General features: G+C 44.9%; 1 protein-coding gene across 1 annotated transcript; it reads left to right on the plus strand.

Moving 5' to 3' along the window:
- Positions 1-786: 786 nt before the first annotated feature.
- Positions 787-8,256, plus strand: zhx2b (zinc fingers and homeoboxes 2b; the record flags this gene model as incomplete). The annotated part of the gene is made up of 4 exons (XM_079583139.1): positions 787-820; positions 880-3,612; positions 3,770-3,971; positions 8,190-8,256. The coding sequence occupies 4 exons, from the start codon at positions 787-789 to the stop codon at positions 8,254-8,256; spliced, it is 3,036 nt and encodes a 1,011-aa protein (XP_079439265.1).
- Positions 8,257-11,889: the final 3,633 nt, after the last annotated feature.

Consider the following 11,889-nt stretch of genomic DNA (forward strand, 5'->3'; position numbering starts at 1 on the left):
TCTTTAACATGTATGAGACCCATGTATGTTCTATAACATGTATGAGACCCATGTATGTTCTTTAACATGTATGAGACCCATGTATGTTCATTAACATGTATGAGACCCATGTATGTTCTTTAACATGTATGAGACCCATGTATGTTCTTTAACATGTATGTCGTTTCTGTTGCAGCCTGTGATGCCGACTTTCGCCGCCGTGGGAAGCTGACACGAGTGACGCGGTCTCTGCACCGAGCGTCCGCACTCTGGACCAGCTTCACCAAACCGAGCGCCAAGAGCGGCACCAAACTGAGCACCAGCAAACTCCGAAGCCAAAAAACCCCAGACTCTTCACCAGCAACCTTTACACCAGCACCGCCATGACGGGCCGCCGCAAGTCCGCCCGCGCTTCAGCCGAGCGCGGCAAACAAGCACGAAACGCAGAGGAGACCGTACGAAACGCAAGAGAAAACCGGGACAGAAACACAGAGGAGACCGTACGAAACGCAAGAGAAAACCGGGACAGAAACACAGAGGAGACCGTACGAAACGCAAGAGAAAACCAACCCGCTGTGTCTGTGCGTCGCCTGCAACTTCCCCACCACGACTATCGAGTCTCTGACGCCGCAAAACGAGAGCGAAACGCAGAGGGAAAGGAACGACGTGCAAAAGAAAACCAAGAGGAAAATCAAGAGCCAAACGCAAACGGCAAACAAGCGAGAAACCAGGCACCAAACCCAGAGGAAAAGCAAGCACGAAGCGCAGAGGAAAACCCAGAGACAAGCGGAGAGAAGAAAGAAGGAAATGCGGAGAAACAAGAGCCAAGCTGTGCAGAGAAGCACGAGGCGAGTGTAGAGAAGCACGAGGCGAGTGTAGAGAAGCACGAGGCGAGTGTAGAGAAGCACGAGGCGAGTGTAGAGAAGCACGAGGCGAGTGTAGAGAAGCACGAGGCGAGTGTAGAGAAGCACGAGGCGAGCGCAGAGGACCTCGAGACGAGGCCAGAAGAGCTCGAGGCGAGCGCAGAGGACCTCGAGGAGAGAGTAGAAGAACTCAAGGCGAGGGCAGAGGACCTCGAGACGAGGCCAGAAGAGCTCGAGGCGAGCGCAGAAGAGCTCGAGGCGAGCGCAGAGGACCTCGAGGCCAGCACAGAGGAGCTGGAGGCGAGGGTAGAGGACCTTGAGGCCAGCGCAGAAGAGCTGGAGGCGAGTGCAGAGGACCCTGAGGCGAGCACAGAGGACCTCGAGGCCAGCGCAGAGGAGCTGGAGGCCAGCGCAGAGGACCTCGAGGAGAGCGCAGAGGAGCTGGAGGCCAGCGCAGAGGACCTCGAGGAGAGCGCAGAGGAGCTGGAGGCGAGTGCAGAGGACCTCGAGGCGAGCACAGAGGAGCTTGAGGCCAGCGCAGAGGACCTCGAGGCCAGCGCAGAGGACCTCGAGGCGAGTGCAGAGGAGCTGGAGGCGAGTGCAGAGGACCTCGAGGCCAGCACAGAGGAGCTTGAGGCCAGCGCAGAGGACCTCGAGGCCAGTGCAGAGGACCTCGAGGCGAGCGCAGAGGACCTCGAGGCGAGCGTAGAGGACCTCGAGGCGAGCGCAGAGGAGCTGGAGGCGAGCACAGAGGACCTCGAGGCGAGCACAGAGGAGCTGGAGGCGAGCACAGAGGACCTCGACTCGGGGTCGTCGCAGAAAGAGCTCTCTGAAAGCTCAGAGTCCGACGAGACGAGCGTCCAAAGCCGAGCGGACGTTTCAGACGACGCGGATGAGAAGGAAAATGGCGACTCGTTTCCGAGTGAAGAGAAGGAAAACCAGTGCCCGGACGCGCTCGGCGACGGCGCGGCGCCAAAGGAATATCGCTGTAAATACTGCGCTTTCACCACTTTGCACTTGGGCGACTTCAAAGAGCATGTCGACTCCGCCCACCCGGACGTCATCCTCAACCCGCTGTATCTGTGCGTCGCCTGCAGCTTCACCACCAAGAAGTTCGAGTCTCTGACGGCGCACAACGAAGAGCGCCACCCGTGCCACGCCAGCTTCAGCTTCAGGAAAAGCCGCTCGGGCGAGCGCACGGTGCTGGAGCAGACCATCGACGGCAGCGACGGCGTTTTACCCAGCGCTAACGGCGTCCACGCGCTCAGCGTCAACGGCACCGTCATCCTGCCCGACGCCAGCGCGCTGCACGACTCCTCGCACGTGTCGCCGATGCTGCAGCGACCGCCAAACTTCAGCTGCGTCCCCCAGGTCGCCGTGCCGCTCAACACCACCAAGTACAACCCGACGCTGGACGATAACGCCACGCTCATCGCCTCCTTCAGCCGCTTCCCGTACCCGACGCACGCCGAGCTGTCCTGGCTGACGGCGGCGTCCAAGCACCCGGAGGAGCAGATCCGCGTGTGGTTCACCACGCAGCGGCTGAAGCAGGGCATCACGTGGTCGCCGGAGGAGGTGGAGGAGGCGCGGAAGAAGATGTTTAACGGCTCGGTGCGGCACGCCACGCTGCCCGTTTCCAGGGCGACGGCGCGCACCACGACCGTGGAGCCGCCTAAACAAGCGTCCCCTCGGAACGCGCTCAAACGGACCAGCGCCGCCTCCTTCGGCCCGGAGCCAAAGCGGCCCGTCATGGCGGTCGCTCCCAACCCAGGAGAGAAAGGACTCATGGCTCCGCCCCCTCTGCCGCTCAAACCGACGCTCGACGCCAAGCGAGCCCCAGTGCCTTTAGCGCCGCTGATGTTGCAGAAACCGTCCCCGAACAGCCTGAAGACGTGGCCCATCGTGCCCATGCCGTCCATGGTGTTTCCCGAGTCGCTGACGCGCCGCACCATCACGCCGGCGCCGTTTTACTCGCCGCAGTTCAAAAGCAACGTCCTGGTCTCCAGGACCAGCGACAAAACGCCGATCTCGTTACCCAACGGGACGCTGCCGGCCTCGGCGCCGCTGATCCCGCCTCAGATCCGGCGCCCTGCGGTGATCCAGGCGCTGCGCGGAAACGCCGAGCAGAACGAGCCTCTGGACCCGAAGAGCGACTTCCAGCAGAGGGCGCAGGTGCTCACGCAGTTCCCGCTGCTGGAGCGGCTGAAGGGCAAGACGGCGGAGCAGCTGAAGCTCCTGGAGGAAAGTTTCCTGAGGAACAGTTTTCCCACGCTCAGCGATGTGGAGACGCTCGCCGCCGCCACCCGCCTGTCGCCCGCCGAGGTCGACAGCTGGTTCAGCGAGCGCCGGGCGCTGCGAGACAACCTGGAGCAGGCGCTGCTGAACTCTATGGGCAGCAGACGCAACGGGCCCGGCCACGCCCCCAATGGCCACGCCCACAATGGTCACGCCCCTAACGCCCTCAACAGTCACAATGGCCACGCCCTCAACAGTCACAATGGCCACGCCCTCAACAGTCACAATGGCCACGCCCTCAACAGTCACAATGGACACGCCCTCAACAGTCACAATGGCCACGCCCCCAACGGCCAGGCACACAATGGCCACTCCCTCAACGGTCATAATGGTCACACCCCCAACGGCTTCAGCAGCCACGCCCCTAATGGCCACGCCCCTAACGGCCACGCCCCTAATGGCCACGCCCCTAACGCTCCTGGTCCTGTGGAGAAAATGCTGCAGAACGGGGTCCACAGAGCGGCGCCGTCCAGAGGTGAGTCAGACCCACACAAATACATCCATATAACAGTCATATAGCGCCCCCTGCTGGTGTAACATGGCGCCCCCTGCTGGTGTAACATGGCGCCCCCTGCTGGTGTAACATGGCGCCCCCTGCTGGTGTAACATGGCGCCCCCTGCTGGTGTTCCAGGGCCAGAGGAGCTGGCGGCGTCGCGCTGGTCGTTCGTCGATGATTTGACGCAGCGCTGGTTCAACGCCGACATCAGCGGGAAAACAGGAAGTGTGCTGCAGAGCCCCGAGCTGATGAGTTCTCGCTGCCTCGACTCGACCAACGGCAGAGCGCAGGAGGCGGAGCCCAGCTGGTTCAAACCGCCATACGAGCGCTACAACAGGTCAGCCACACACTCTGACAATTATTAAAAACCACCGACAGTTATTACAAACACCGACAGTTATTACAAACACTGACAGTTATTACAAACACTGACGATTGTGACAAAGTGGGTTATTTTGGACACTTTGCTTTGTTTGTCTCAACAATAACTCTCAGATTCATGTGTAAGTTAATCATCACATCACATTGTCTGTTTAAAGCTTGGTTTATTTATTCAGTATACAATTTACCTGTACAACCTGGTGGGAACAAAGGAAGGGGCGTGGTCTGTGTCGGCCATTTTAAAATCTTGGGCTGGACCATGTGGCCGGGGGAAACCAGTTTAAACTTTGCTTTGTGTTTCCTTTTTTGTATAATTTTGATTTGTATCGTTGTTGTTTTGAACACTTATCATTTTGTCACTAAACCTTTTCATTTCATGTAAAATGATCTCTCGCCAGATAAACGTGGGACTAACCTATGGGAGGTCCTTTCCCATTAGGGGAAGTATAACTGTTCTAGTCACTAGGCGGCCATTTTGTATGTGACATGTGGGTCACTGAGATGTTCTGCCTGCCCATTTTGACCCCTCGTGGCCAGCTTCCTCACAACAATTATAACAAACACTGACACTTATTAAAAAACACTTTGACACTTATTAAAAAACACTGACACTTATTAAAAAACACTGACACTTATTAAAAAACACTCTGACACTTATTAAAAAACACTGACACTTATTAAAAAACACTGACACTTATTAAAAAACACTCTGACACTTATTAAAAAACACTATGACACTTATTAAAAAACACTCTGACACTTATTAAAAAACACTGACACTTATTAAAAAACACTATGACACTTATTAAAAAACACTGACATTTATTAAAAAACACTGACATTTATTAAAAAACACTCTGACACTTATTAAAAAACACTATGACACTTATTAAAAAACACTGACACTTATTAAAAAACACTATGACACTTATTAAAAAACACTGACACTTATTAAAAAACACTCTGACACTTATTAAAAAACACTGACACTTATTAAAAAACACTGACACTTATTAAAAAACACTCTGACACTTATTAAAAAACACTATGACACTTATTAAAAAACACTCTGACACTTATTAAAAAACACTGACACTTATTAAAAAACACTATGACACTTATTAAAAAACACTGACATTTATTAAAAAACACTGACATTTATTAAAAAACACTCTGACACTTATTAAAAAACACTATGACACTTATTAAAAAACACTGACACTTATTAAAAAACACTATGACACTTATTAAAAAACACTGACACTCATTAAAAAACACTCTGACACTTATTAAAAAACACTGACACTTATTAAAAAACACTGACACTTATTAAAAAACACTCTGACACTTATTAAAAAACACTCTGACACTTATTAAAAAACACTGACATTTATTAAAAAACACTGACAATTATTAAAAAACACTCTGACACTTATTAAAAAACACTCTGACACTTATTAAAAAGCACTGACACTTATTAAAAAACCTCTGACACTTATTAAAAAGCACTGACACTTATTTAAAAACACTGACATTTATTAAAAAACACTGACATTTATTAAAAAACACTGACATTTATTAAAAAACACTGACATTTATTAAAAAACACTCTGACATGTATTAAAAAACACTGACATTTATTAAAAAACACTGACATTTATTAAAAAACACTGACATTTATTAAAAAACACTCTGACATGTATTAAAACACACTCTGACACTTATTAAAAAACACTCTGACACTTATTAAAAAACACTGACATTTATTAAAAAACACTGACAATTATTAAAAAACACTCTGACACTTATTAAAAAACCTCTGACACTTATTAAAAAGCACTGACACTTATTAAAAAACACTGACATTTATTAAAAAACACTGACATTTATTAAAAAACACTGACATTTATTAAAAAACACTCTGACATGTATTAAAAAGCACTGACACTTATTAAAAAACACTGACATTTATTAAAAAACACTGACATTTATTAAAAAACACTCAGACACTTATTAAAAAACACTCAGACACTTATTAAAAAACACTGACACTTATTAAAAAACACTCAGACACTTATTAAAAAACACTGACACTTATTAAAAAACACTCAGACACTTATTAAAAAACACTGACACTTATTAAAAAACACTCAGACACTTATTAAAAAACACTGACACTTATTAAAAAACACTCAGACACTTATTAAAAAACACTGACACTTATTAAAAAACACTCAGACACTTATTAAAAAACAGTGACATTTTTTAAAAAACACTGACATTTATTAAAAAACACTGACACTTATTAAAAAACACTGACATTTATTAAAAAACACTGACATTTATTAAAAAACACTCAGACACTTATTAAAAAACACTCTGACATTTATTAAAAAACACTGACACTTATTAAAAAACACTCAGACACTTATTAAAAAACACTGACACTTATTAAAAAACACTCTGACATTTATTAAAAAACACTGACACTTATTAAAAAACACTCAGACACTTATTAAAACACACTCAGACACTTATTAAAAAACACTGACATTTATTAAAAAACACTGACATTTATTAAAAAACACTCAGACACTTATTAAAAAACACTCTGACATTTATTAAAAAACACTGACACTTATTAAAAAACACTCAGACACTTATTAAAAAACACTGACACTTATTAAAAAACACTCTGACATTTATTAAAAAACACTGACACTTATTAAAAAACACTCAGACACTTATTAAAAAACACTCAGACACTTATTAAAAAACACTGACATTTTTTAAAAAACACTGACATTTATTAAAAAACACTGACACTTATTAAAAAAACACTCAGACACTTATTAAAAAACACTCTGACATTTATTAAAAAACACTGACATTTATTAAAAAACACTGACATTTATTAAAAAACACTGACACTTATTAAAAAACACTGACATTTATTAAAAAACACTGACACTTATTAAAAAACACTGACATTTATTAAAAAACACTGACATTTATTAAAAATCACTATGACACTTATTAAAAAACACTGACATTTATTAAAAAACACTGACATTTATTAAAAAACACTGACATTTATTAAAAAAACACTGACATTTATTAAAAAACACTGACACTTATTAAAAACATTCAGACATTTATTAAAAAACACTGACATTTATTAAAAACACTGACACTTATTAAAAAACACTGACATTTATTAAACACTGACATTTATTAAAAAACACTGACACTTATTAAAACACACTGACATTTATTAAACACTGACATTTATTAAAAAACACTGACACTTATTAAAAACATTCAGACATTTATTAAAAAACACTGACATTTATTAAAAACACTGACACTTATTAAAAAACACTGACACTTATTAAAAACATTCAGACATTTATTAAAAAACACTGACATTTATTAAAAACACTGACACTTATTAAAAAACACTGACATTTATTAAACACTGACATTTATTAAAAAACACTCAGACAATTATTAAAAAACACTCAGACACTTATTAAAACACTCAGACAATTATTAAAAAACACTGACACTTATTAAAAAACACTCTGACACTTATTAAAAAACACTCAGAATCTTATTAAAAAAACACTCTGACATTTATTAAAAAACACTGACAATTATTAAAACACTGACAATTATTAAAACACTGACAATTATTAAAACACTGACAATTATTAAAAACACTAACAATTATTAAAAACACTGACAATTATTAAAAACACTGACAATTATTAAAACACTGACAATTATTAAAACACTGACAATTATTAAAAACACTGACAATTATTAAAACACTGACAATTATTAAAAACACTAACAATTATTAAAAACACTGACAATTATTAAAAACACTGACAATTATTAAAACACTGACAATTATTAAAAACACTGACAATTATTAAAACACTGACAATTATTAAAACACTGACAATTATTAAATCACTGACAATCATTAAAAGTTGCTGACAATTATTGAAAACCAAAGACTCACCTGTTTAGAAAGGCCTTTGACACGTTTCTGTGGCACTTTTTTGTGCATGTGATAATGGTCTCACTTTGCTCACAATGCAAAGCGTCTGCAGCGTCAGCAGGTGGCGACGCTCATCCATGTTGTTGCTCTGTGTGTCTGGTGCAGGATGGACCTGGGGCCGATGTTCGGGCGCTGGACCGACCGGAGACAGGACCTCAGCGAGGAATCCTGAAGGTGAGCAGCCACACTGACCTCTGCGCCACAGCTCATTTCTCGCTCTTTATTACACGGCTCTTCACAGCGTAAGTAGAAGCTCCGTTGATTTGATGGGATTTCATTATTTCCTGATAAAGTTCCTCTGAGTTGGTGTTTTCATATCACTCCGTATATCACTCTCATATCACTCCGCACGTACGTAGCAGCGACACTATCTGTCCCGTCACTGAGAGAGAAGTCGGGGAATCGTGAGTCTGACTTTCAACTTACCCAGAGATTCACCACCATTCACCACCTGCACCTTCAGCTAAGTAGCTAGGCTAGCTGCTAGCCTTGCTGCTTCTAGCCTAGCTAAACGTTGCCGAGCAACGCGCAAACTTTTAGGAACTATTTGTCGCGGAAGTCATTAAATAAACCTTTGGACCTTCAGGGCGAACCCTCCGCTTCACGTCGGGGTCCGGGTCGCCCTGAAGGGGCTTTTTTTCCCCATAATGACCAGCGTTCTACACATTATCCCCGACTTAATGACTGTATCTGACAGTCAGTGTGTAGGGGCCCGAGGGGAGAGAGGGGAGAGAGGGAGGGGAGAGAGGGAGGGGAGGGTTAGAGAGAGGGGAGGTAGAGGGGAGAGAGGGGAGAGAGGGGAGAGAGGGAGGGAGGGGAGGTAGAGAGGAGAGAGGGGAGAGAGGGGAGGTAGAGGGGAGAGAGGGAGGGGAGAGAGGGGAGGTAGAGGGGAGGTAGAGGGTAGAGAGGGAGGGGAGAGAGGGGAGGTAGAGGGGAGAGAGGGAGGGGAGAGAGGGGAGGTAGAGGGGAGGTAGAGGGTAGAGAGGGAGGGGAGAGAGGGGAGGTAGAGGGGAGAGAGGGGAGGTAGAGGGGAGGTAGAGGGTAGAGAGGGAGGGGAGAGAGGGGAGGTAGAGGGGAGGTAGAGAGGGAGGGAGGGGAGGTAGAGGGGGAGAGAGGGAGGGGAGGTAGAGGGGGCCAGGTGAGGAGCTCATTCAGAATGAGCCGTCACATTCCCAAAATAATCGCCTCCCGCTGCGTCTCAGATCACCTGACTGTCCACGAACGCCATGGAGTCTGACAGGACCCAGTTCAGCTGTGCTTTAGTTCTGCTTTAGTCCTGGTTTAGCCCTGGTTTAGTCCTGGTTCAGTCCTGGTTTAGTCCTGGTTCAGTCCTGGTTTAGCCCTGGTTTAGTCCTGGTTCAGTCCTGGTTTAGTCCTGGTTTAGTCCTGGTTTAGCCCTGGTTTAGTCCTGGTTCAGTCCTGGTTTAGTCCTGGTTTAGTCCTGGTTTAGTCCTGGTTTAGTCCTGGTTTAGTCCTGGTTTAGCCCTGGTTTAGTCCTGGTTCAGTCCTGGTTTAGTCCTGGTTTAGTCCTGGTTTAGTCCTGGTTTAGTCCCGGTTTAGTCCCGGTTTAGTCCTGGTTTAGTCCTGGTTTAGTCCTGGTTTAGTCCTGGTTTAGTCCTGGTTTAGTCCTGGTTTAGCCCTGGTTTAGTCCTGGTTCAGTCCTGGTTTAGTCCTGGTTTAGTCCCGGTTTAGTCCCGGTTTAGTCCTGGTTTAGCCCTGGTTTAGTCCTGGTTTACTCCCGGTTCAGTCCTGGTTTAGTCCCAGTTCAGTCCCGGTTTAGTCCTGGTTTAGTCCCGGTTTAGTCCCGGTTTAGTCCCGGTTCAGTCCCGGTTTAGTCCTGGTTTAGTCCCGGTTTAGTCCCGGTCTAGTCCCGGTTTAGACCTGCTTTAGTCCTGGTTTAGTCCAGGTTTAGACCTGCTTTAGTCCCGGTTTAGTGACAGTTTAGTCCCGGTTTAGTCCCGGTTTAGTCCCGCTTTAGTCCTGGTTTAGTCCCGCTTTAGTCCCGGTTTAGTCCCAGTTTAGTCCCGGTTTAGTCCCGGTCTAGTCCCGGTCTAGTCCCAGTTTAGTCCCAGTTTAGTCCCGGTTTAGTCCCGGTCTAGTCCCGGTCTAGTCCCAGTTTAGTCCCGGTTTAGTCCCGGTCTAGTCCCGGTCTAGTCCCGGTCTAGTCCCAGTTTAGTCCCAGTTTAGTCCCGCTTTAGTCCCGGTTTAGACCTGCTTTAGTCCTGGTTTAGTCCCAGTTTAGTCCCGGTTTAGTCCCGGTTTAGTCCCGCTTTAGTCCCGGTTTAGTCCCCGCACAAAGCCCCCGCACTGACAGCTGACTCAGACGATCGATCAGAAAAAGGTAAAAATAATCCCGTTGAGGCGGAGCTGTCAAAGTGTCTCCAAAAATACGGCTCCAGCGGGAGCTCATTTACATAAAGATATGAACAAACAGATTAAACAGAGCCTTTGAAACACGAACCCGAGACTCACCCAGACGTCTGCGGATCAGCGCCTGACGACAGAAACTTACCAGGATTTACAATTTTTACACATTTTCTTCACTAATAACGAGTTTATTCCAAAACGAAGCCAGATCCAAATCCCTCTGATCAACTCTTTGGAACTAATAAAGTAAAAGCACACATTTAAACATTATTTACAGTCAGGACTTTTCCGTTTTTCCGTCTTATTGTCACGTTTTGGTTCCAGTTTTCTCGTGAAACTGAGTCGTTGTTTCTGTGTTTCCTCAGACGGACGAGACCAAAGCCTCCGATGTTTCTCTGACTTCGTCGCTGGAGCTAAAGAAAGAAGGACCCGTCAAAATAAGAGCGTTTCTCAATCCAACTTTTACTTTGACGTCTCGTATTCTGGAGCGACATTTGAAGAATGAAAAGAGTTTCACGTCCTGAGAATCCAAACTTTCCTTTTTACATCTTTCCACTGCAATAATTTGTCTTTGATCGATTCTAAAAGTGAAAACCTGATTTCAATTTGTCGTTTTTTTTTTCACTTCTGTTTGACAATGATCCGATGTTTTACGGCTGTTTTTAAACAAACAAATGATATAAATATAGATTTAAAGGAGAATTCTAGCAGAAAAACAGGAATGATCGTTTCAATTGGAATCTTAAGATCACGATTTTCTTTGGACTCGTTTTAATTGGAAATCCCGACGTTTCCGCCTGAAAAGATGTAATAAAACACACGCTTCGTTCACAGTTTGTGGATTTGTTTCCGGATCGTTTTGTTTTTGAAAAGAAGAAACGGAGCGACTTGACTTTGTGCCTGAATCTGCAGCGAAGAAACGACGAGCAGAGACTTTGTGCCAAAGCTGCGCCGCAGTTTCACCTTTGTACATAGTGGTTTTCAGGAGCGAAGTTTCCCCCAACTCTTCATCACTCTGCACTCTTCATCAGTCTTCATCACTCTTCATGTTATTACACTTCTATAACTGTTATTCTCTTTTACTCAAAGTAAAGTAAAATAAACATTTAAATAATAATAATACTTTTACAAACATTAGTTTCCAACATGTTCCTTTAATTTGGCCAAATTCTCAATTAACCCTTAATAACACCTTTAAAAAACTTGTGTTAAGGAGCTTCGACACAAAAATGTGCTTTCAACTTTAAAGAGCTATAACTCAATGACGGAAAAATATTCTTAAAAACTTTTTTTTTATTTTGAAGGTGTGACTGTCCTCTTTTCATACATATAACATTTATATTATAACTTTATGAATATTTTAACCCTTCAAATGCCAACTGTCTGACCCAAAGTTACACTAGTGCATGTTCAAAAAACACAAAAAATGAAATATCTT

The sequence above is a fragment of the Gobius niger genome (genome assembly GCF_951799975.1).
Source record: "Gobius niger genome assembly, contig: SCAFFOLD_62, whole genome shotgun sequence".
NCBI lineage: Eukaryota > Metazoa > Chordata > Actinopteri > Gobiiformes > Gobiidae > Gobius > Gobius niger.